The sequence below is a fragment of the Microtus ochrogaster genome, unplaced genomic scaffold (assembly GCF_000317375.1).
Source record: "Microtus ochrogaster isolate Prairie Vole_2 unplaced genomic scaffold, MicOch1.0 UNK33, whole genome shotgun sequence".
NCBI classification, from domain to species: Eukaryota; Metazoa; Chordata; class Mammalia; order Rodentia; family Cricetidae; genus Microtus; species Microtus ochrogaster.
In genome coordinates, this window is record NW_004949131.1 from 1793551 (window position 1) to 1820651 (window position 27101).

General features: G+C 44.2%; 1 protein-coding gene across 2 annotated transcripts in view; it reads left to right on the top strand.

The window, feature by feature from the left end:
* The window catches only part of Cpne4 (copine 4), a 481784-nt gene extending 454683 nt beyond the window's left edge, over positions 1-27101 (top strand). For both annotated transcript variants that reach the window (XM_005368465.3, XM_026789948.1), the window contains exons 11-16: positions 2234-2367; positions 14401-14455; positions 15656-15707; positions 17173-17306; positions 20091-20327; positions 26521-27101. In XM_005368465.3, the coding sequence (XP_005368522.1) occupies positions 2234-2367; positions 14401-14455; positions 15656-15707; positions 17173-17306; positions 20091-20327; positions 26521-26655 (747 nt within the window). In that variant the 3' untranslated portion in view covers positions 26656-27101. The remainder of the gene's footprint in view (positions 1-2233; positions 2368-14400; positions 14456-15655; positions 15708-17172; positions 17307-20090; positions 20328-26520) is intronic.

Consider the following 27101-nt stretch of genomic DNA (forward strand, 5'->3'; position numbering starts at 1 on the left):
GAGACCAGCCTGGTCTACAGAGCTAGTTCCAGGACAGGCTCCAAAGCCACAGAGAAACCCTGTCTCGAAAAACCAAAAAAAAAAAAAATAGTATTGGAGGTACCACAATCACTGGCTTCAAATTACATTACAGAGCTATAGTAGGAAAACAGTACCAACAGCATGGTATTGACACAATGTCAAAAACATCCATTGGAAAGAAAACAGTTTCTTTAACAATGGTATTGGGACAACTTGATTTCCACATGCAGATGAATGAAACTTATCATTAGCCCTATGTAAAAAATAAATTCCAAATATATTAAATACCTTAATGTGAGACCTAAAGTTTTGAAACTTTTAGAGGAAAACCTAGAGAAAATATTTCAAGATGTAGTCATAGCCAAGAACTTTGTGCAGAGGACTTCAGTCGCACAAGAAATAAGCCCAAGAATTGACAAGTCTAGTTACTGTGAGGACCAGAGTTCAGATCCCAGATTCCATGTAAAAGCCGAATGAGTGTAACTATGATCCTAGTGTGTGAAAGGCAGATACCGAATCCCTGGACCAAGCTACTAGCCAGACTAGCCCAACAGCAAGCTCTGGGTTTAGCAAAAGACACTGCCTCAATATATAAGGTGCAGAGTGATCAAGAAAGGTATCCAACATTGACGTACATGAACACTTGCATATGCACTCAAACACATGTACCATACACTATTCAAAAAATAATGAATACTTAGAAAGCTATCCAACATCTTTAGCCATCAAAAAAAAAAAATCCAGGTTTCAACTGCTTTGAGATTCCATCAAAAAAACTAATAACAAATGAGAATGAGGGAGTAGGGAGAGAGGGACCCTTATTCACTGTAGGTGGGGAGCATATACTTCTGTAGCCACAATGAAAATGTGCATGGAGGCTCATCATAAAACTGAAAACAGAACTACTATCTGACCAAAATACACCGCTCTTGGGAATATACCTGAAGGACTCCAGCTCAACATCCCACAGAGGTGTGGCACCCCATGTTTGTAGTTGTTACTAGCTACAGTAATGGGGCAGTACAACCAGATGTTCCCCCAACAGATCAATGGATTAAAAAAAGTAGGATAAATAATGGAATTTTATTCAGCCAAAAAGTGAAATCTTAACATGAGTGGGATGCAAGCTGGAAATCAATGCATGAAGTGAAATAACCAAACTCAGAAAGACAAACATCATGTTTTCTCTTATATATGGAACTTAGATTTAAAAGTGTGTGTGTGTGTGTGTGTGTGTGTGTGTGTGTGTGTGTGTGTGTGTGTGTGTGGTGAAACTAGAGGACCACGAGAGGAAGGAGAAATCCTAAGGGATGGGGAAAGAGGGTAATAGAATCAAAGTGATAAGCAAGCAGAGGATGGGACTCAGCCAGAAGGGGCACAAGGCACTGTGCAGAAGGATAATTAAGAATAAAATACGATGCCATTCATGTACACAAACTCCATAAAGAAATTCATTGCTTTTTATGCTGTCTTAAAATACTAATTTTGAAAATTTTGCGTTGGGAGTTAGACTAACCTCAGGAAGTTGGAAGAGAAAAGACTATTGGATGGCCAGACAGAGGCTTCTGTTCTCTAACTCCCACTTGAAACGCTAAGCTACCCAGGTGTGTTCCTCATTGCAAAAGGAGTTCTCCTGTGAATGGCGAGAATGCTTACAGGGTTACTCCTGGGAGAAAATTTGTTAAAACCACTCCAATACATATCTCTGCAGCAGACCATTCATGGAAATATGACATTGGTTTTCTTGGGGAGATGGGGTGTTCTCTACACTGAATTTGACCATAAGGGTTCCTTCATAGGTGGAGCTGTTCTGCCCATGGAGCACAGGAGCATTTTTTGGTTGTTTGTTTGTTTGTTTTTTGTTTTGTTTTGTTTTTTTGCGAATTGTAAAACTGGAACCAGATACTCTGCCCTGACCCTGGCTGCCTGGAGACATGGATCAATGAGGACTAGGCTTTCCAAATTATAATCTCAAGTTCCACTTGGTCAGGAAGAGATGGGGATTAGAAAAGACAGAAGAGCTGACGCTAGTCAAATTAATAACTAGTTGTTCAGAAAAGTAATTAACTTCTCTCACTTTCCTAATGAGCCGGATATGTCACGTGCTCTTCATTTTTCTCTGTCTGAGGCCAGGTCTCTTTCCAGGTTAGTCATAGCTCCTAAACAATGCACTTGACTCAATCCCACCTATTCTTCTGGTTTTCCTCTTCAGGTAGCTATAGATTTCACGGCCTCTAACGGAGACCCCAGGAACAGCTGTTCCCTGCACTATATCCACCCATACCAGCCCAATGAGTACCTGAAGGCCTTGGTGGCTGTGGGAGAGATTTGCCAAGATTACGACAGGTAAGAGGCTTCGGGCATCAACTGTGGTCTTGTCTTTTAAGTGGGGTCCCATAGGGGTTGGCTGACTCATGGCAGAAGAGTGGCAGTCAGTTCCAGCAAGCCCTCATGCAGAGGCTCATGGAAGAACAGAATAAAGCCTTGGGCCAGATATTTCATTCTCTCTGTACCTAGAGAAACTGAGTTAGTGCCATGTTCACTGTAGTGAGCCAACAGGTCCCTCTCTCAGCTTGCCACTCCTATTAGGCTTGTGAAGTCACTAACAGCAATCTAACTTTCATTGTTAGTGTGGACTGGGTGTGAAGGGATCCTTGCCACTCACACTCTGTCCGTGAGCCAGCATCGCCCTTGACCTACTGAACTGTTCATACAGCCTAAGGAGGTTCTCAGAGGCCCGAGTTTTAGACATGATTTTATCAGATGTTGCTGTATTCATTCTCATACTTTAGACCCCTTCTATAACAGCCATCACTTTTGAAAGCACAAAACTAAAGGAAAGCTGAGTCATTTGTACACCACCACACAGACGGAGATGGTGTTTGAACTTCAGTCTTTCTTGCTCTGTACATTGAGTTCAAAACATCACTGTTTTAGAGGTATGTGTCTGCCCAGGTGTGCACCTATGTGGCCAGGAACGTGTGCGTGCGTGTGTGTGTGTTCATCGGTATGCAGGGATGATCTTGAGAGCCCGTCAGTGGCACTACTTTCTCCTTGACTTCTCAATGATAAATGCTAGGCTTCCCCGCCACAGTATTTCCCCCAGACAGGTGATCAGCAAAACTGCAGTAAGCTGGATTCGGGCTGTCACTCCAGTGTCACCAGACAAAGCAAAGGAGCGCAGACATTTGTTTAAGGCTTTCTGAGGTAGAACCAGTGTAAACATAAACGTTTACATCTCAGAGGACCCCCTGATGTGAGTGTGACACAAGGCTAGTCAGTAATGAGCTGTGGTGAGTTGACCTTTTCATCCAAGAAAATAAACAAAACAACTTTATCCTCTGGGTTTAGAGAAATTTCAGCACATGAAGTGATTTCTGTTCTTCCTGAGTTCATTATTGGTAATAACCATGCTAAAAACAACAATAGCAACAAAAGAGCCTGTTACTGCCACAACACAGTAAAGGCTGGAAAGGCTTGTGAAGCCCAGGTCACGGTTATAAGAAAGGTCAATCAGCCTCCTGCCTGCTGAGGTCTCTGCATGAGCCCTGGTCATTCATGTTTTTGCTAAAGTATCCCGATGTGTCATAGAGACACATAGAGACACTTAGAGAGTACATTAGCGGGTCCTATTAAATCAATGAGCAATGAACATGCACAACATTCCTCTCCAACGTCTTTTGCTGCACCCATAAAACCTCTTTAAATGACCTTGTTGAAGTGTGTGGCGATGGCTACTCTTGGTTGTGTTTACTTGACTATATCTGGGATTAACGAAACCCCAAGTAACTCAGCACACCTGTGAGGGATTTTTTTTTAATTAAATCATTTAAAAGTGGGTAAACCCACTTTTAATCTGGATCTTTTGAGGGAGGAAGAGGCACCTTTAATGTGGCCCACATCTTCTGGTGGCGGCCTAGCCTGCTTGCCCTCACTGGCAAGTCCATTCCTTCACTGGCATTAGAGCCTACTTCTTCAGAATTCCAGTGTGTACTAAAGACCAGCTGATAGCGTTCAACCTTGGGAACTGAACAACTCCTGGATTCTTGAACTCTCCACTGATAGACAGCCATTGTTGGACTAGCTGGACCACGGCCTGTGAGCCATTCTAATAAATCCCATTTATTTGAAAATAAAGAGTTTCCACTCTGATTTCTTCAGGCTCCAATTCAGGGATGATATCTAGAGGGGTTTGAACCAGGGGGAATTTTTACTAGGGAGGAAAGAGTCTGATGCACTGCATCTATGCAGTGTTGGAGACTTCTTCAAGCTTCTCCAAGATAGAGGCGTGAGAATTGTCTGCCTTCCTTCACTCACATAGAAGCATGTTAATAATCCAGTATAGTCTTGTGTGTATACATAAGGAGATAAGAAGGAAGGGAAGGAATGTTTTTAGAGCCCCTAATGTTTGGACCTTGAGATGTAGATAGTAGAAAGTAGCTTTCCCAATGGAGTGTTAGGTAGACACTGTGCTCAAGCCCAACCTAAGCAACATAGTAAGACCCCCCCCATATAAAATCAAAGTTAAATAAGTGGATAAAAACTTGAAGAAAACTATGGAGTATATTACAAGAACTATGAACCTGCAGGGAAGAAGGCATCCAATATGAAATTTTAAAGGGTGTTGTGGTCAGTTTTTCAGAACTGAGATGCTGAGACCCAGAGTCTGCATCACGATCCTGTATCACCTTCCTTTGCTGCTCCAGATACGCATCCATCATCAGAAAGCATTTATTGACTAATCCCTGCAGAGTGTGTTCCTGGTTGCCTCACATGCAGAATGATTAGTCAGAGTGACTGGACATCCTTTAAAGTTTTTTATCCCTTTAGAATGCCAATCAGACAAAAGTTGACAGATATTTTGCATTCTGCCAAAAACACAGATTCCATATAAACATAAGCTATGTCACCTTAGGTGTGACATGAGGAGTCATTAGAAACGATTCCTTTTAAATTTTAATAGGGTAAGTCTGAAGTCATCATGCCCAGCTGGACAGGAAAATCACCTTCAGGCAGCCCAGGAAAGCAGCATTTTGTGTCTAAAGAAGGCAGGTCTTCGTTAAAATGGCAAATTCTAAAGAAGAAAAAGAGGTTTGAGAAAAACCTCCATGCTCTTTCAAGAGACTCCCTGGGAGAGCTTGGAATGCAAGCTGCTCCCTTTAAAGCTGACAAGGTTGGACAGTTTCTCTTTTGTGTGGGTGGATAGACAGTAGACAGGCAGAGTCGGAAAATTTCAAGTCAGGGCTCTGGAATTAATTTATTCTTGCATCAAAGTCAGAAAGGTTGGCGCTTAAAAAGAAACAACTCGCATAAAAACTGACAGAAGGCATCACCCCCCTCCCGCAACCATGCAGGGGTTTCAGTTCCCATGAGCCTTAGCAATCCCTCTCTGCCTCTGATGGCCAAGGGTTTTCTCCCTGCCTTGTACAGTCATCGCTACTGAATCATTAGCGGTGACCCATTGAGGAGAACAGCTTGAGGAGTCATAAATCTCTTCTCCAAACGACCTTGAAGAGAGGCTCCCCCAACCACAAGATAGCTGTCCCCAAATTCAGAAGATACTGCTGCTGGCCTGTGCTGTGCCTCACCCTCTGCAAGAACGATCCCAGCCCACATGCCTCGACTGCCCACACAAATGAGTGTGCGCACACACATGGACAAAGACATACCAGCATACATGCAAGTGCACACCTGGGCACACACATATACACATTCCCTGATGCAGTATAGTTCCAGTCGGCACTATCAAGACAAAATCCAGAGCACTCATCTTATAGAGAAGGAGAAACCATTTAGTCTGGAGCCATTTTGCATGACCACAGCCTGAGAACACAGATTTAGATTACTCCAAGTGGCAGGTTCCAGTGTGGAAACAGCTTCATGAAATTTTATAGTTTCACAGAACAAATAAAGTCATAAATTAAGGCAAGTTTAAAGTACATTGGTGGGAACATCTGTGAGGTAGTTACAGTAAGATAGGGGAGGCTTTCTATAAGCCCAGATTGCTATCTGATACTATTCTTAGCTTTCAGGTTGGTGGAATTAGCTCCAGCTTAGAGCTGGGAAAGGAATGGCTATCCCGGGAGCTAATGCTAGCCCAAGGTAAAGCAATTAGCCAATAGATATAAGCGCTCCAGTCTCTCCACAGTACTGAAATCCTGATCAGTCTCTGCTGCCACGGCTTCTTTCAAGAGCATTCACTCGCAGCGTCCACGCTGCTTCTACACCTTTGTAAAGGACTTTCTTTTCCACCACAAGCCCCAAAAAACGACATGGAGATTGATTATGAAAATTAGGCCTTAGCTTAGGCTCATCCCAACCCCACTAGCTCTTATAACGTAACTTAAACCATTTTTTAATGTTAATCTACCTTCCATCACATGGGTTTTTACCTCTTTTCCACTCTGTGTGTCCAACTCGTTCCATGTCTCAATGGCATCTAGGCTCATCTCTTACTTCCTCTCGTTCTACCCAGAAGTCCCGCCTTATAGTCTCGCCTAGTTATTGGTCATTCAGCTCTTTATCAAACCAATCACAGAAATACATCTTCACACAGTAAACAAATATCCCACAGCACACCTCAGTGTCAAAGTAGCATACTTTTCTTGGGGCCAACATAGTTCTGGGTCTCAAAAAGCATGAACAGTCCTCTAACAAAAAGCCTGGCCTAGGCCTGCTGGCCACCAGCCTGTGATCTTGGCTACTTTGGGAACTGAGATCAGGAGACAACAGAAGATCAGGGTTCTATATCAGTACAGCCTTTGCCATACTCCACCTCATCCCATCAGGACTCCCATCTTTGTCTGCGCATCACAGAACACTTGGGAAGCTTCAAACATGCTGGCACTTGGATCTCACCAAGAAGTCACCAAGGCTGATTTCGTGGTCTGCTGTACACCTTGAATGGGATTTTATTGTTGTTGCTCTAATGGTTATCCAGCCTTGAAATCCACCATTGAGTAAGGAGTGCTGGGTCAGTTAGAATGGCAATGTCCCTGCTGGAACTCCTGGATACCAATCCCCTTGTGTGGGACAGCAAAACAAAAAAAAAAAAAAAACCAACATGGCAGAATTTTCCCCGTGTAGCTCAAAGTCTAGTAGATTGCAGAGTTGTGTCCATAAGCCACAGTAAATCAGGTGTTGTGGCTCATACCTGGAAGCCCAGCACTAGCAAGGCTAAGGCCAGAGGACCATAGGAGTTCAGGGCCAGCATGAAATATGTGGAGAGACCATGTCTCAAAACAACAAAAACAAGCATAGTCCCAGCTCAGCATGGCCCAGAAAACCCTTCCTGTGCAAGACTGGAGAGTGTGTAAAGGGAGGAAGGCCCACTCTGCCCTGCTGGAAGGAGGATGGACAAGAAGAGAACCTTCATGGTGGTGACTGGGGTAGTCAGTGTTCTGACACACACGGCCTCTGTTATAAGAACATAGATGAAGTTCTTATTCTGAATCATTAAGAGCCTCTTGTGGAGAAGTCAACAAGGCTAATAGAAAGAGTATGATGACATACCCTTAAGGGTCCTGGTGACAGGTAGACCTCTGTTCTCGCGAGATTTATGTCTTTGGCTGCAAACTGAAGGCTCATCTAGTTTTCTTTGCAGAGCCCATGCAGTTCTGCCTGTCATAAATAATCGATGCTGGAGGGTGTTATCTTTAAGACTCAGAATTCAATCTTTAAAAATAAACTGAACACAAAAGGAGAAAGGATTCCAGTGTCTAAAGGTCAGGTTGGACAAGTGACCTCTAAGGGTTGGTCCCTTTGTTTGATTGTTTTGCTCACTTGCCTCTGAAGGGATTCTGTAAAGGTGTGCAGCCTTCATACATGTTTCACTGGAGACATCTTTCTTTGTTGTAAGTTTAAGTGGAGATAAGAATTGAAAATTCTGGAGCGTTATAAATACAGGTATTTAAAAACGAACTCTCATGTAACTCTTGTAACTGCCCAATATAATTTAAATGCTGTGCTGACTGAGTATTGGCCATCTTTTTTTTTTTTTTACAAAAAATACCTTGTGCATGCCAGACACTCTACCATCTGAATCCCTTCTCTAGTACTCAGGGTATCATTATAAATTTGGTTTGAAGTCATTTTGAAGTCATACAAATATATAAGGAAAACAAGGATACTATATGCATGTAATTTTTAATTTCTAAAATGATTCATTATGAAGAGATTCAAATTATTCTAAAAATATCTCTGGATTGAATTTTTATTGCAGCCTTAATGTGAATATTATTGATCTAAAACATTCATATGTTAAGAATCTCAGACTTTAATTATTGTATGTAAGAAATATAAAGGTTTTGGAAATCAGCTCTCAACAAAACAGATGGTGTGTGTGGAGGTGGGGGAGCCCAGTTTGCCTATATATCTAGGGGTGGTAAGGGCTACCTATTGCTCACAATGCAGAATCTATCATAAATTCTAACCATTTTTTTTGTCTGTGTCAATATAAATATTAAGAAATTTGCTCTTATAAACAAGTATGTGAAAGTGGCTTTTAACCTATAGTATTGCTCAATTCTTCCAATGACATAACCACCTCTCCCCCTACCATAATAGTTTATAACCAACTGTTTAGGGGCTGGAGTCTGGAGAGATGGCTCAGCAATTAAGAGCACATACTGCTCCTGCAGAGGACCTAAATTCAGTTCCTAAAGCCCCCATCAGGAGGCTTACAGCACTTGTAACTCTAGCTCCAGGAGAGCTCCCTCTTCTGGCCTCTGCCACATCTGCACTCACATGCACATGTCACAGACAAACACACACACACACACACACACACACACACACACACACGAGAATGAATCCTTAAACAGCATTGTGCCATGGTACACATGTCGAGGCTGGAGGACAGCTATTAGGTGTTGGTTCTCTGCTTCTACCATGTGTGTCCCAGGCCCAGCTCGAGCTTGGTCTTCAGGCTTGGTGTCAATCACCTTTACCTACTGAGATATCTTACCAACTGCAAAAAATTATTTTAATGATTTAACGACTGACAATAACAACATCCTAAATTCTTTCTTTTACACAGTACTGGTGATTGAACTCAAAGTTATCTATGGGATGGGTAGGTGTTCCGCAACTTAGCTACAACCCACAATTTTTAAAGTGAAAATTGGCAATGACCTGAGTTGCAGAAAATTTGGTTCCTACTGACCTTTGTAGAAGTTTTCCTTTTCTTGATGCTTGAATCTTGTGTTCAGTATTTGAATCTTAATACTAGGTTCTTTGATCTGGGATCCTGGTACTCTGTATTCAGAGCTGGGATCCTGGTACTCTGTATTTGAAGCTGGGATCCTGGTACTCTGTATTCAGAGCTGGGATCCTGGTACTCTGTATTCAAAGCTGGGATCCTGGTACTCTGTACTCGGAGCTGGAATTCTGGTACTGTTGTGGGAGCTGCGGGCTACGTTCCTAGTACCCGGCCGCCCGCACGGCTAGCTTTATACCCGAAATAATTACACGGAAACTGTATTCTTTTAAATACTGCTTGGCCCATTGTATCTAGCCTCTTCTCAGCTAACTCTCGCACCTGGACTAGCCCATTTCTAATAATGTGTGTAGCACCCCAAGGTGCGCTTACCGGGAAGATTCTAGCCTACATCCATCCTGGGTCGGAGCTTCATCGTGTCAGCCCCAGAGAGCAGAGCTAAGGCGTATGAGCTCACTTCCTCTTCCTGACAGCACTTTGTTCTGTTTACTCCACCCACCTATGTTCTAACCTATCAGGGCCAAGCAGTTTCTTTATTAATTAACCAGTGACCTTCCTCCATCATGGTACTCTGTACTCGGAGCTGGGATCCTGATGCCCTGTACTTGGAGGTGGAATCTCCGTACTCCGTACGGGTGCTGGAATCCTGTAGGATAGTTCCTCTACTTGGTACAGTCAGTTTTTGTTCTCTGAAGCAACGCAGCATAGCAGTTGAGACTCAGAAGAGGTAAAGAAAAGAGGAATCGTGAAGGGAAAGGGGTGAATGCCACCAGGTCTCACTATCACAGAGGTCCCAGAAGACTGATTTCAACAAATTATATGTGTGGAAGTGTTGAATTAAGAGCGGCGGAGCTGCATCCCCAGCACCCGGCCGCCTGCACGGCTAGCTTTATACCAGAAATAATTTCACGGAAACTGTATTCTTTTAATCACTGCCTAGCCCCAATAGTTCCAGCCTCTTATTGGCTAGCTCTTACATATTAATCTAACCCATTTCTATTAATCTTTGTAGCACACAAGCTGGCTTACCAGAAATGATCTTAACCTGCATCTGCCTGGAGTGGGAGAACCATGGCGACTCACTGACTCAGCTTCTTTCTCCCAGCATCCTGTTCTGTTTTCTCCGCCTACCTAAGGGCTGGCCTATAAAATGGGCCTAGGCAGTTTCTTTATTAATAAGAAATCACTCCCACATCATGGAAGTAGGAGAATTGAATGCTGATTTTGTTTTTAAAAAAGAACGTCACACCCTCATGTCACCAGAAGACTATTGCACTTCTATCCCTGGACCTCAATTTTAAGATGACTGTGTGCCAAATTCTTTTTACCAAGACCCAAGTATTCTGGAAGGCCACCATGTTTGAGCTGACCCTACTGGCATGCACACTGCCATGTAGTATGCATCCCTTGGCGTGTATTAATGTCTTGCTTTAGCACAGTGTTTCCTTAATGGACACAGTGAAATGTACTTAAGATCAAATTTCCCACCTGGGGGATATTTGGACATTGGACATGGCCATTTCCTGGGAAACTAAGGACAGCTGATACGTCACCATGGAAGGACACGGACCCTTTTGTTGTGTTTTTTGTTTGCTTGCTTGCTTTATGGTGATAGTAAGAAGTGTAGCCTTTACCAGCATGGTAATATGTTTCTGAAATGTCCAGGTGGGCAGCATTTGCCTGGGTTTTTCTCCCAACAGTTGCTAATGGCCCTTTTGCTCAGTGCCCAGTGGACTGGGTTCTGACTTCTTTGAAGTGTTCTCATAGAAAGCTTTCCTTTATTCCACTTCCTTCCCTTGGTCATTGCATAATACTCCTTTCTGCCTGGTCTTATTTTTAAGTAGGAAGAATGGACTTTAAATCTATTGTGCTAGGCTGGGAATTTTTTTCTTCAGTATGTTTATTAAGTAGAAGCTTTATAGTGGCTGACTTCAGAGAACTGAGCCCTTCTGCAGCATTAGTTATTCTCCTTGTAGGTGAGGCGTTTCCTGCCCATCTCACTCTTGAAACTCAATTACATAACAGGGCCTGAACCTTCGCAAACTTCAAATTCCCAAGGGTGGTTTAGCGGGTGTGAAAGGAGCATCATTAAGGCACCAGGGTCAGTGATGGGAAGGAGGTAGAGCATTAGATCTGCACACACCCTTACCAGATATCCCCTAAAAGAGAGAGAGAGAGAGAGAGAGAGAGAGAGAGAGAGAGAGAGAGAGAGAGAGAGAGAGTTCATCAAAACAGACAGTAAGTTAAGGATGTAACACCTCCCAGGCGCCCTGGTTTGGACTCCTGAGGCAACCCTGCTGTGGATGGTCCAGGACCCATGCTCGCTACCAGGAAAGTCTTCTAACTTAGCCAGCAAGATCCTCCCTTGCCTACCACTCTTTCTTTGGCTAAGGAGGAAGAGTTGAGGCAAAGTCTTTCAATCTTTCCAAGGACCAGGAGTCCTGTTTTCTTTCTCCTTGGAGCTGTTACTAATCCTCTATAAGCTATGGTGAGTCTCTGATTTATTTGCAACCACACTTTCTCTAAGGCATGCCAGATGCAGTGTACGACAGAGCCTGGCCTGACACAGCTACGAGCAGACGAGGGAGTTTGTGGTTTCATAGAGGACTTCCGCCTTCGCTTTAGAGAACTCTGCTTTCTCTAGATCTCTAACTCCACCTGTATGCAATCGACTATGTGTTGGAAGGTTTCGTCAAAGCTGTCACGGGTTGCTAACAACTTCTTAATAGGAAGGGATGGGGGAGAATCTGGTTTTGTTACTTCAATTTTCTTGAAGTCACTCAGAAAGTGGAGGTTGGCCCAGACTGAATGTCCTCTTTTCCTATAGAAAATCTAATCTGAATTCCTTCTTTGTCCTTGACCAACTCTAGGGAGAACTGAAAACTGTAGGAACAAACCTCAGTTGTGTTCTTCCTAGGAGAGAACCCAAACAAAGGTACTTGGCAGGAGAAGGACACACCTTCTCCCAAGACCGGTATTTCAGAGCACCACTGCAGCACACAATTTGCTTAAGAAAGGTCTTGTGTGTTGCCTGTTTGGGGACCAAGGTCCTGGAATTGCTAGTAGCTGTTTAACATTACATGTAGTTATTCCATTATAATGATAAATAGAATATCATGGACTTGGGATAACATTTACTCTGTCTTCCTAAGATTAGAATAAGTGGAACTCCCAGGGCTGTGTAAGTATTTACAGCATCTGGGAGAGAGCTAGCGCATCGTGTGTGTCAATAAATGTTCAAGCCCCCGCCCTTCCACAACCTCTTAACTGGAGTGCAGTACAGTTAGGTTTAAGATATAACACACGAAATAGAAGAAGTGATTGTAAAAGACACCAAGGCAAACAAAGGGTGGGTGTGACTCGCATGGATTTTCATCAGAGTTGTGTTGTGTATACCTATGTCTTAGTGACTTTAAAGGTTGTGTGGACTGTACCATTGGCTATTTATTGAGCAGACCTTCAGTGAAGAAACACAGCAAGGAAGCTGAGGGGACAGGGCAGTCAGGGTCAGTGGGCAGTGAGAATGTAAGATGTTAATATACCTGGGCACTATGGCATGTGTCTAGAGTCCCGGCTCTTAGAAGGCTGAAGCTTGAGGTCTGCCATTCATTAGAAGCTAGTTTAGACTACTTTGCAATTTCTAGACCAGTCTGGGCTATAGAGTGGGGCCCTGCCTAAGAAACATGTAAACGAAAAAGATCTTTTTTTAAAAAAAAAAAAATTATTTATTTATTTCTTAAATTTTATTTTACATTCCAGCCATGGTTCTCCCTCCCACCCCTCCTTCCGTCCCCCGTTGCCTCCACCCCAGCCCACCCCTCATCCACTCCTCCCAACAGGTAAGGGTCGCTATGGGGAGTCCACAAGGTCTGGCACATTAAGTTGGAGCAGGACCAAGCCCTTCCCCCTCCATTAAGGCTGAGCATGGCATCCCACCATAGAGAATGGTCTCCAACAAGCTAGCTCGTGCACCAGGGATAGATTCTGGTCCTACTGCAAGGGGCCCCTCAGATAATTCAAGCTGCACCACTGTCTCCCACATATGGAGGGCCTAGTTTGGTCCCATGGAGACTGCACAACTACTCTAAACTTTAGAGTTTATGAGTTTCCACGAGCTTGGTTCAACTGTCTCTGTAGATTCATCCATCATGACCTTGACCTACATGGCTGGTGTATTCCCCCTTCACTCTCTTCGATTGGATTCCCAGAGCTCAGCCTGGTGCTTGGTTGTGGATCTCTACATCTGGTTCCATTGGTTACTGGATAATAGTCGGGGTATTCACCAATCTGATTACAGGGGGAGGCTAGTTTGAGCACCCTCTCCACTATTGCTAGGAGTCTTAGCTGGGGTCGTTCTTGAGAATTTTACTGGCACCAGGTTTCTCCCTAGCCCCATAGTGGCTCTCTCTATCAAGATCTCTCTTCCATTGTTCTCCCACTCTGTCCCTCTCCCCCCTCAACCATCCCGTTCCCTCATGTTCTCATCTCCCATCTCCTCCCCTTTATCCCACCCCCACCCCCACAAAACACTGGGTCCCTTTGAGTTCAGGAAGTAAGAAAAGACAATGCAAATAATTAGTTGTTTCTTATGTGTAGTTTAAGGTGAAGGCACAGGGACTGCTATGAACAAGATCATGCCTTGTGGGGTAGCAGCCTACTGAGCGTCCCTGTGCCTTTTGATATCTCCTCAGATCTGGGTTGTCTCTGTGTGACCCCTCGCTCTAATCAGCAGCAGCATCTTCGGGGGTGCTTCTCTTCAATGTGTCTACCTTTATGAAAAATAAAGAATAATCATTTTTTTTAATTATGTATATGGACGACCCTAATTCAGTCATTGATTGGAGTTACCAAATTCCTCATCATTCACTATTTCAAGGAAACATAAAATCACAGCTACGGGGGTGGGATATATACAAATTTTGGGTCCGTTTTACTCTTGGTTATCAAATTTAGTAAAAACTAAAAATTAAAAAAAAAATTGTTAGAGAGTATATGCTAATGAGTACTGAACGGTAAGGAACGTTTCTTCATTTTGATTATTCGTGCCATTGCGTGAGTCAGCACTTGGCTTGGCAATGTGTCCTAGGGAGGTTAAGCAGGTTCATGTTTCCCTTCCTTTTTAGATGAATAAATGAAGTGGCTTCTTTTCTGTTTAATTCCAGTGACAAAATGTTCCCAGCTTTTGGGTTTGGCGCCAGGATACCCCCAGAGTACACGGTGAGTGAGCGGAGGTGGAATCGTGTGCCGCACTGTGGAATCTCATCTTGGCAAGCTTGCTTTTGCTCTCCATGAAGCTACGGTGGTCCGAGAGTGCCTTTGGCAAAATAGATAAATAAACAAATAAATAAATAAATAAAATCTGGGTATTCTTGGTATGTATTTTAAAGGTCTGGTTACAAGAATCCTTAGTTTAACTCACTGCCAATATGGTGAGAGACTCAGAAAACACCCCAAACCACTGGGTTCCAGGGATTCAAACTGTGTCCATCCAGATCTTGCAGGCTAAAGAAAAACTTGAGCTAAATCAACCAAGTAGGGCAGCTCACTTGCCTGGACAGTGGGCACACACCAGCTGCTTCACCTGTGACCTCCCACGAAGAAAGGAGGCGTCTGTCTTTTAATGAAGTGACCTATTTTTTAGTGCCCAAGAGATTCAATGGTCAGAAATACCTTCGAGGTGGAATTTTCCATGCAATTCCAAGTGATTTACTAAAACTGTCCAGATGGCAGAAGAGCCCATTTCTTTTATCAGATTTTAGGGGGAGGAAAATAGCAGGCAGTGTATCATCAGCCCTTCTGCTTAGGCACTGCCAGGCAGGGGGGCTTGGGATGGAAGATGGCAGGCTATGTCACTCTATTCATTTTTTGCAGAAGTAGAAGTCATTCTAGTTCACCTGTGTGTACATGAAGATCCTCGTGCTCTGTAATTCTGTCTGTCAGAATGATCCCTAAATGTCAACAGCTTAGCCAGTGCCTCTGTGAGCAGCACCATGCCTACCAGTCAGCTCGAGTTTATTGGGTGCTTATTTTCTTACACAGGTGGACACAGAACTCATTCAACTTGAACCCTTCAGTCTGTGGCCAGTTAATCTAGAAATGATCTGTAGTTACCTTTTTCTGAAGCCTTTTCTTTTTCTTTCTTTTTTTTTTAAAAAAAAATATATGATTTACTTTTCCCTCCTGCCAGCATTTATCAGATCCTAGAAAATCTTCCTGTCACTGCAGCTCCACAGGGAGCTGAGAATTCACCCTCCATCTCAGATTGATTCTATAATGGCTTAAAACGGGGCCTTCTGCTTAACTCACAATGAATGAAGGGGCATTTGTTTGCAAACCCTAAGCCCCCAGTGCCTCCTTATTGGATCTAAGTTATAATTCTCCTTTCTTCCTTTTTTTAAAATTTTAATCGGTGTTTAGGTCTCTCATGACTTTGCAATCAACTTTAATGAAGACAACCCAGAGTGTGCAGGTAAGTCACAACAAGAAAGGGAGCCAGTGTCTCAGAGCCTGGCTCTGTGCACCTCTCTACGTTCAGTTCCTATCTCCTAGAGCGGCAGCTCAGCTGGGAGTGTCCACAGCACAGAAACAGGTTCGGAGAATCCAAATTAGCCCCGTTGCTCCATGGGAATGGAGGATTATTACATAGAGCGGGGCGGTGCACGCTGGAAGAGACAAGGCTGGGAAATCCTGAGCTTTCAATAAAATCCTGGGTTCTTCTAACCAAAATAAAGTTAATCAATCCATTAGCTTTACTGAGTTCATTGATTAAAGATTAATTTTAATTTTTTTTAAATAAGAGAATGGCCCATGATGGACCAAGATGAGACATTCCTCTTTCCGATTCTCAGCTTTTCATCTGGATTTTCCTCAGCGTCCTCTCTGTGTAGATTTAAAGAGAGAGCAAAAGGCAGAAATCATTTGACACTTCCAGCACACTGACCAGGGGGATTTAGAACAAAGAGCTTCATGGTTTTGTTCAAGAAAGAGCCCCAAGGCTTAAACACTTGGTCTCGCCCATGTGACTGTGTTTTCTCCTGGCCAGATTCCCACACCTGGTTTCACAAAATAATGATGTTGAAAGAACAATGGAAAGGATCATACATTCCAGGCAGTATTTATTCTACAATCAGCACCACGGTAAAACACACCAGGAACTTGTTTGGGGCTTCTCTGAGCCCGAAGACCTGGATGTATTTGTTGAGACGGCAACTCAGGTTTTCCAGAACTTGGGGCAGACTGTGTAACCTCTCTAAGCCCCTGCTTCTTCATCTAGAAAATGGTTGCAGCTTCTGCTTCCTTCAGCTATGGTGACCTAATAAGGACTTAAGTGGGGCAAAGTTTGTGGAAACAATGGCTTTTGATTTGGCTCACACTGTAGTTTGATTTCAGTGGGGGAAGGGAGGCAGCAGTACACTGACCTAGTATTTCCCTTTGCTTTAAGAACTACATGTGACTGTACCTGTTAGCTTGGAGTTTTGTGGGACTCCTAACAATGGGAGCGGGGTGCCTCTGACTCTTTTGCCTATTCCTGGGATCCTTTTCCTCCTATTAGGCAGTCTCATCCAGCCTTGATATGAGAGTTTGTGCCTAGTCTCGTTGTATCTTGTTATGCTGTGTTTGGCTGATGTTCTTGAGAGGCCTGCTCTTTTTTAAACAGAGAAGAAGTGGGTCTTGGGGAAAGGGAACAGAGTGGGTAAAGAACTGGAAGGAGTGGAGGGGAAAAACTGAAATTGGGATATATTGTGTAAGAGAAGAATAAATAAAAAGAAAAAGGGGGAAACCTATGTGTGGTGTAGATAAGGACTATTTGGACAAAGCCAATGTTTTACTGTGTGTGTGTGTGTGTGTGTGTGTGTGTGTGTGTGTGTGTGTGTGTGCGCGCAAACCCATTTGAAGGGACTATGGGCGTGTTGATTTTTCCCATCTCACTTTAGGAATTCAAGGAGTTGTGGAAGCCTATCAGAGCTGCCTTCCCAAGCTCCAGCTTTACGGCCCCACCAACATTGCTCCCATCATTCAGAAGGTTGCCAAGTCAGCTTCGGAGGAGACCAACACCAAGGAGGCATCGGTAAGGAGAGGGACAGGTTACTTATACTGGGGACTTACCCTGCCTTTTTTGGATATTGGTCACGACACCAGTTATAGTCTGACAATCAATTCTAGTTTTCTTTTGCTTTTAAATTAGTTACTTGCTTTTATTTGTATTTATTTTTATTAATTAATTAATCACATCTTGTGCTTCAGCTGTATTTGGAATAGTTGAGTCTTGCTATCATAGCTTTTATTTGTATTTATTTTTATTGATTTGTATTTATTTTAATTAATTAATTAGTTGATTACATCTTGTGCTTCAGCTGTATTTGGAACAGTTGAATCTTGCTGTCAGAGGGTAGCTGGGTTCTGGTTGTACCATATTGCTCTTTCTATTATTGATTATGTTCTTACATTGGTGTACAAGCATCTGGATACGGGACGACTGTAGGTTTAGGTGTTGATTCCTGATTTTGTCTTTGTTGGATGGGTGTTTTATTCCTTGGTTTCTGTTTCCTCTCTGGTCTTCTGGCCGAAGCGGCCAAGGGTTCTGGTGACTGGTGAGTCTTTAGGCCCAGTAGGGTGTCTCCACTTGGGTTTTGGAGGTCTCGGGTCCCTAGATCCTGCCTAGCGTCCAGTAAAGCATTCTTCTTCAGACACTGTAGACCAGAATATGGAGCCCAGCAGAGAAGGTACAGTCTATATTTGTTGGGCTGGCTTTAAGGAGTCTTAGTGGGCAGTAGGTAGTGTCTTACCTGGGGTCCCTAGGACCAGTCTGGCCTCTGGTAAAGCTGCTGCTGCCTCTGGTAAAGAATATGGCCTGGAGTCAGGGTCTGGGTGATGTGAGCAAGTGGGGGAGGGGGAGCAAAGGATATGCCCTGTGAACAAGGGGGAAGGACCAAAGGGGAAGGGCCAAAGGATGTTCCCTGGATCAGGGTCTGGGAAGTGCCCAGGCTCAGCTGGAAGGTAAGTCACTTACCTGTCCTTTCCACTGATGTTAATTGTACCTGGGCCAATGGAGTCCACTGGAGTTGTGGGGAAGGGATGGCTGCTGAGGTTGTTAAGGTGAGAGGGGTTGGGTAGTGGGGTGTGACTTGAGAGAGCAGAATCCAGAGGATGAGGGAAGGCAGGCAGGTCACCACTGGTGAAGACTTCCCAGAGCAATGAAATTCCATGAGTTCCGATCCTAGTATTTCTAAACAGCTTAACTTCTCTACCTTCAATTTCTTCACCTGGGAAACAGTGGGTTAATGAGACCCAAATCTGCCAGGATGGGCAGTTCAGGGCAAACACAATGGTTTGCCCCTTTGCCTGAACACAGACACTCAGTAGTGGAAGCTACTGTGGTCACCTCCTGTCCCAGGAAAGAAAACAAGTCCAAAACTGAGCTTGTTTTCCAATATACCCAGACTGCATAAATAAAGCAGTAGTTGAAGGTCTGGGGAAATGCTCAGAGTCAAATAGTGCTTGATATATAACCACGAAAAAGTGAATTTGAACCCACAGCACCTAGACAGACATTCAGGCATGGCTGTGTACCTACAAACTCAGCATTCACTTGGGGTGGAGACATGCTGATATCTAGAGTTCTCTGGCCTCTGAGTCTCGCTGAAACCTTGAACTTCCAGGTCAGTGAGAGACTCTTTCATGACAGTAAAGTGGAAGGTGACAGAGTAAGATGCCCAATATCCTACTCTGACCTCCATCCATGTGTCGTGTGTGTGCACACGAGTGCATGCACCCTCAAACTCCAGTGAAACACACACACACACTCCACAAAAAAAAAAAATGGTGATTCTACACCATGAGGAATAGTAGTAGAAAATACAACTAACATTTGCTTCAATTGTTTGGTTTTGTTTTTTAGGAAAGATACAAACTACAGCTCCAAAGCTGAGACAAAACTGGAGCCTGTCCTTTGACATTTTAGAAGTCAACATGTCACCCTTTCCTGCCTGTTATTTAATGGTGTCAGCCTGTTCCTATCTAGCTTTATGATGTTTTCCAAATGGAGCAAGCACTATAGCTGTCTGAAAGCTCTGTGTAACTTGAGCATGGCTTCCGGGATGACACATTCGCATAAAGAAGATAGCCTTTTACCCTTATCCTGTAATAATTCCCCTGGTTGCTTGCTCTGTCCCTCTGTTCCCTTGGGTTCAGCTGGACTGCGGACCACATTTCTACCAAGTGTCAGCCGCTACTTTTGTGTGCTGGAACACATCCTCCCTCCCTCCCTTGTTGATTTCATTTTGGAGGAGCCTTTGAGGGAAAACTCCTGCATTTTGAAATGTGGGTCATCAGGAAATGAACTGCTATGTTTTTTGAAACCAAAAAGGTTTTAGTTTAGGGCAGAAAGTTAAAGCAAGTGAAGGAACTTTGTGTACAGAAACCACAAATAGCCTGTCTTTTTTTCTCAATGGGTTGGGTTATAATCTTTAGTTTCATATATAAGATATTATTTTTATTAGTAGAATTTTATCTCTATGCATATTTTTATGAAAATGCTGTAATATATGAAATATATTTCAAAAATAATATAAAGTAGTTAAGTGCAGACAATAAATAGAGCAAGATTGACCATATGCTGATAATTGTTGATGCCCAGTAGTGAACCCATAGATGTGGCCAGGCTATTTTGTTTTTACATTTCATTTTTCTTAACAAAAAAGTTAAAGAAATAATCAAAATGTCTATCATCCCTGCTGCCATTATTCACTCTACAAGGAGGCCACCTGGCTATAGATATCTAACTGATACTGTTGTCATTTTCTCCCCTCCTCGTCCTTCATTGTCACCTGTCCCGGACTCCCGACTCCCGCAGCAATACTTCATCCTGCTGATCCTGACGGACGGTGTCATCACCGACATGGCCGACACCCGGGAGGCCATCGTCCACGCCTCTCACCTCCCCATGTCAGTCATCATCGTGGGAGTGGGGAATGCTGACTTCAGTGACATGCAGATGCTGGACGGTGACGACGGAATTCTAAGATCACCCAAGGGAGAGCCCGTCCTTCGAGACATCGTCCAGTTTGTGCCCTTCCGGAACTTCAAACACGTATGCATAGACATCATGGGGGCGTCCTCACATCTCTCGCGTGCCCACCAGTGTTGACAGTGGCCTGTCCTAAGCAGCATTAGCAGACCGTGTCTAGGATGAACAAATCCTGTAGGAAGGATATACAGATCATAACTATTTGGGGAAAGGAGCATATATGGGATTAGAATTAGGAAGTCATGGTGGCTATAGCTGCCAACATTTTGTAAATGTTTGTTTTCACTCAGGAATTTCAGGACCTCTGGTTGCTTGAGGTTGGGAAGTTGGCTCGGGGATAGATGAAAAAGGAGTGAGGATAAGCAGAAATTCTGTCCGAAGACTATGTGTTTATTGTGTGCAGAATGATAGACCCTCTGTATAGTGAGCCGCATTGGCAAGTGAGTCTGCTCACTCAGGAGCAGTATGGTCAGGCTGATAATAATGGGTATTAATGTAGTTTAGTGTGGTCAGTGAGGGGAGAAAATACTGGAATAGGCTTCTCAAAGCAGACTGGTTCATGATCAAGAACATACAAATGCATAATCTTTGAATCACTTCTCTGCTAGACAGAAATTGCCTGTATCCTCAGTTTGTACACTTGTGGGGCATTTAAAGCAGAGTTGTGTTTCCTGATTGGCTGGAGAAAGCCCTCTAGAGCAGTGGTTCTCGGCCTTCCTAAAGCTGTGACCCCCCAAACCATAAAATTGTCTTTGCTACTTCATAACTGGAATTTTGCTACTGTTAGAAATTGTAGTGTAGCCGGGCGGTGGTGGCACACGCCTTTAATCCCAGCACTCGGGAGGCTGAGGCAGGCGGATCTCTGTGAGTTTGAGACCAGCCTGGTCTACAGAGCTAGTTCCAGGACAGGCTCCAAAGCCACAGAGAAACCCTGTCTTGAAAAAAACACACAAAAAAAGAAATTGTAGTGTACATATCTGTGTTTCCCAATGGTCTTAGGCGACCCTGTGAATGGGGTCATGACTTACAGGTTGAGAACCACCGCTCTAGATAATGCCCTAGTATGATGTTACAAACATTCTCATTATACTCTATCCAAAATTCCAATTTGGGGATAATTATCAAGTTCTTGGAGACAGAAGTACCTTGAAATTTCCACAAACCCCACCCCTAATGAAACCACGAGAACCAACATCAAGACTTTCTTGGGTTCATAACAGGCCCTTTCAAAGATGCCTAAACAGTGTCTAAAAAACCATGGAAGTACTGTAAGTGGCCACAGAGAGTTTCCAGTATCCTTTAATTTTTAGGCCCTTGTAAACAATGTCCAACAACAGAGCCCAGCCCCAGCCCCTGCTATCCGCTACAGTCCTGGATTCTGCCCCGCTGCCATGGCCACCATTCCACAGGGAGGGTCTAGACATGAGCTCCTGACATTAAGTCTTCAGTGTCCTTTACAGTTTCTCCTCTGTCACCTGTCCCATAAGTGCACATATGTGTGTATCCCCTCTGGAAACATTCCCGTTGGCTTCTCCAGCAGTCCTTTCCCTGTGTGGGGCTGCATTGCTGTTGAGGTCACAGAGAGAGGCGGGTGTAGTGTCTTGTCATCCAATGTAGGCACTCTCCCACTGGATGCCTATTTGGAAAAGCCATTCTGCTCCAACGATGCTCACTCAAATGCATTTCCAACATTCTTCACAGCCATTTTCTGAGCTGTGTCCAAGCTCACCAAATGCAATTTGACCTCACCCCAGCCACACTAGTACCTGCAGTCTCGGCGACAGATATCCTCTTGCGCTCGCCAGGCCTGGCTGTCGGCACCTCTGTCTTTCTGTGACAGGCTTTGCGGTGATCATTTAAATCAAGCATTCGTCACATAGCCTCAGCTGAACCCTAGAGTCCGTGGCCTGCCCAACCTCTAAGGGAAGGGACTGTACACTCCAGGGCTCCCTGAATCTGTCTGTCATCATCCTGCAATGTGATCACTATTCCCCTTTTAAAGATGGCCACAGTGTAATTAAAATCATTAAGCAGGCAGGAAACCAATCCCCTGCTGTCGAGCCGAGTGCAGAGGGCATTTTCAAGTTGCAGCAGCAGACGATCTCACCACAAGGTCTCTCGTCAGTGTTGTGAGGGAAAAGTAACTGCCCCGGCAGCCAGCCCGTCTTCTGCTTTCCCATGGAGAAGGTTTCTAAAGAAAAGTACCAAGGCTCCCCAAGTTCCCAAGTTGTCTGCTTATGGACAGCAAAGTGTGGCATCAGAAAGGCCCAGCATGGGCATGCTGGCTCAATTTGCTGCAGCTGTGATGTGTGATGCTCTCTGCTTCCTAATGCATCTGACGTAGAGGGAAGCCTATTCTTAAAGACTTGCCTTGCCTTCCATCACCCAGGCCAAATAAAAGTAGATGTACTGCCACCAAGTTGATCCATCAGCCGTCACACTTGCCTTCATGGGACCCACGCAAGAGCAATGCCGTCAAGCCACAAAAGGTGCTGGCCTATCCTGCGCCTCCTGCTGACCCTCAGATTCCCAGAGTATTCCCAGCACACCTGACACATTGCTTTCTCATCCAACGTGGCTCCCAGAGAAGCCTAATTGGGGCAGCAAGGGGATGAAAAAAAAAGACAGGCAGACATATGGAGACGTGGGGGGGGGGGGGTCAGACTTGGTTCTCTGGTGGAAGTTGCAGCGTGCCAGAAGCAACGGAACAAAGAGATAGGTTTAGGTAGTCAAGGTGGGGGCAGCCTCTATAGGGTACAGATTTGGGCTGTACAAATGGTGTGGAGAGCTGTGATGGGCATTTTCTGTATGCACTATCAACATCCTCATTCATACCAGAGGACGGCTTTGCCATCCCTCGAAGTGAGCCTCACCTGGAGAAGGCTTTGCCATTCCCGTGGGACTGAGGCATCGGGATCCTTTACATAGCCATACCCATGTCAACAATGCACATGGGCTCAGGACTTCACACACTCAGGGTTCCTCCACACACCGGGACCCCTGTGAGCTAATGAAGCAGGAGTCCAGGCTTTGGAAAAATTTTCTGGAGACCTGACTATTTAGGAGAAGGATATCAGAGGAAAATCCACATGCTAAGAAGCCCATGGGTGGATAAGGATTGCTAACAGTTGTGCCTGATGTATGTGTGTTGCGTATGTATGTGGTATGTGTTTGTATGTGTGCATATGTTCATGTACACATAAGTAGGTATATGTCTATATATGTCTATGGTGGCCAGGCATTGACATTGGGGGGCTTCCTCAACCTCTTATATTTCTTCCCACCTTATTTTTGAGACAGAGTCTCTGATTAAACACAAGCTCCATGGCCTCGCTGACCAATGAACCCCAAGAACCTGTTTGTCTCCCTCCTACCTAACCACACCATACCATAGCCACAGCACTTCAACTGCAAGTGCTCAGGAATATATATACCCATCTGTTTACATGAGTGCTGGAAACGCAGATTCAGGTCCTCAAACTTTCATGGCAAGCACTTTAATGACTGAGCCATCTCCCCAGCTCTGTCCAACATTCTGACATTGTAACAGGATATTGTGATCTACAGTTTATGTCTGAGAACCGTGCCATTGAATTCCAGGAAGAACTGCAAAGAAAAACCCTCCCAACTTGAAGTCAGTTTGTTGTTTTAGTTGGATCGCCTTTGACCCTGTCCTAACTACATGCAGCCTAACTACTTATGGCCCACAGCTCACAGGTCTTACACCCCTGAAATGACTTCATAGCAGAGACAGATTCACGGGGAAAGCCTTGCAGCTTAAGCTAGGCATTGGCAAAATCAAAAAAAAAAAAAAAATGGAGGGTTGTTGAGAGGGACTGAAGGGGAACTGGAAACAAGGGACCTGTCCCATAAGAGAACTGCCCCAGCAGGGCAAGGACATGGTGTCCCTCATGCGCTCTGTGCTGTGTCTTTCCAGCCTCTCTAGGGTGACACCGGCAGAGTGCTGGGAGCATTTTCACCTACCTTATCTTCATGGATTTCAAATTAGATTTAGAAAAGCATTTCATTATCCGAACTAATCTACTCAGAATTCAATAAGCCGTAAATAAAGGGAGGTGAGGAGCTGATGTTTCAGACACGCCAGTAATCCATGCGCTGCCTCTCTTTTGCTGTTCTGCATAGTAGCACGTGGTACTAAAGTGCACAGGCTTCGAGCTATGCGGCTCTGGGCAAATTGTTTAACCTTTCAGTGACACAGACTTTCAGTCAAAGGCAAACACCACGGAAGTATTGGGTGGTAGAAAGTGGAGTTTCTGCACAATGCCTGTTCCGTGGAAGTGGTTAGTGTATACTGTCCATATTACCGTTATTACCAACTGAGGTTGTGGTTTGGCTTTTTCCTGTCTACTCTTGTTCCTATAACTGTGTGCATGCACCAGCACATATATGCAATGGCGGCGGGGGCGGGGTCTTAGGACCGGTGCTTTCTCATGCATCAGGACCAATAACCACGTGTGGATATTTTCATTCAGATTCATTGAAATTGGGGCTGGAGGACTGCTCTATAAAGTGCTCACTGTGCAGATATTAGGGCCTGAATTCAATCTCAAGCAGCCATGTCCACATATTCAGGGCAGACCACATGGGACTGGGATTGGGTAACCTACTGGGAGGCTCATCCCTGGAGAAGACTGGCTGTCTTCTCAACAGTCATTGATTGTATGTAGATCTTCTTCTAGGGACAGGGCCTTCTGAGATCCCACCTATCTGCATTGGCTTGTCAACTGGCGTTAGCCTGCAGCTCTTGTTTAGGTGACCATATTGCTGAGATTTAAATAGTATAGCTCCCCTGTCATATATAAAAGACACTGTCTCAGCAGACAGTGTCTCACAGGGCAAAATTTGGTCATGTGGCTACTCCTACATGGACGGAAAGCTGGGAAATCAAGTTGGTTTTGGCCTTCTAAACTTTCTACCAGGGGAAAACTAGAGATGATTTTGTTTCTGACTACGTATACACAGACCAAACCCTAAACCTAACCATTCATTTGTAAAGTAAGCGAGTGTCTGCTGGCCAGATTTGGCACAAGCTGCAACACCTTCAGCCCACTAGGGTTCAAAACTCTGTGTGATGTTCCTGGATTTTTCAGATACCTTGCTTTTTCTCTCTGTTAGACAGAGTGGCTTGTTTCCTTTTAATTTTGTTTCTGAGATTGGCGCTTAGTGTTGCATGGTTCAAGAAAGAGCATATCAGAAGAATGGTCCCCCGGCCCTTAGGGCAGTTCTCCTTCATTGAGAATCTCAAGTATTTGTTAACTCACCACCTTCCAGTTCCTTCAGTGGCAACTATTGTGGCTCAGACCATTGAAGCTGCTTGCCTAGGGGTTGTGCAGTAGTAAAAGTCAGACTCAGGAGTCAGGTCCAGTTCTCTGTGACTCCAAGGTCTGGCCATGCTCTTGACCTCAGCCATTCTCTGCTGCAGAAGCAGCATTCTGCATACTACAGGGCATTCAAGCTCATTTTCTAACTAAACGACTACCAAATTCACTGCCACTACTGTCCATGCCCAACACACACACACACACACACACACACACACACACACACACACACACACACATTTTCCTTCAACTCCATCAGATGCCTGGCTGTCTCTAGAATCATCGAATGCCACTCCCCTCTCCCTTCCCTGATGAAATATACACCCAAGTTAAATATTGTTTCCTCTTGGAGGTGTGCTGCCAAAGAGAAGATGTCTTGGAGGTGTGCTTCTAAGATAACTTTGCCTTAGGGTGTTTGTACTTTCTACAACAGTGCACCTCAGACTTCAATAGGAATCACCAGGGCATCATGTTAAAAATTCAGGTCCCCATTCAGGAGCTCTGGCTTCATTCTAAGCAGCTAACCTGATAGGAAGCATGGGTGTTTTGTGTTTTCTATCACTGGTGGGTAGCCTTTACAGCTTGTTACCTTATAAGAAGCATTCAGTTTCGCCATGCTGGGTCCCCTCACATGATTCCCACTGCTCCTGGCATAGTGAATGGAATGTGTTTAAAACTGAGTGAAAATGTAAAGAAAGCAAAATAAATAAACAAACAAACAAACAAACAAACAAACCTGCGGGAAAATTCATCTTCAGGTGTGAATTGGCGTCTGTGGACACAGAAGGAGGACGGTGAGTGGACAGGTGGCTGTGTGACTGAGTGAATGAGACCCGCTGAGGAGAGCAGGGCTCCGATCTGTGAGGCAAAGTCTGCATCTGCTTCAAGTCACTGTCATTTCTTCTCCCCTGCAGGCGTCGCCAGCTGCCCTTGCAAAGAGTGTGTTGGCCGAAGTCCCAAATCAAGTCGTGGACTATTACAACGGTAAAGGGATTAAACCAAAGTGTTCATCGGAAGTGTATGAGTCTTCCCGGACACTGGCACCATGAACTCCACACTTTTACAGAGTTCTCAAGCACTGTTCACTAATATTTACTACTTTTATTCCTGTACTTTAAAAGAAAATAATGATAATATACATTTAAAGATAGCACGTCTCGGTGATTTTTGACTAATTGATATTTTTTTTTGCATGTGTAGCCCCAAGGCCTGATCTGTATTGTAAAAGACTTTTTACAATGAAATACAGTCGTAACATCCACTTTACAGCATGTTGCCTTGAAACAAAATGACATACGTATCCATTTTTATACCGGTTTGTTGAAATTTTGCTAAATTTCTTATTATCTTTACACTGTAAAGCATTTTGAAACATTTCTTGAATGTTGATAGCCAAAACGTATTTGGCTTAATCTCCTATATGATGAGAGACTTTTCAAAATGGCAGATGCATGGACTGTATTTTGCATGTTTAAAATAATAATAAAAAAATAAT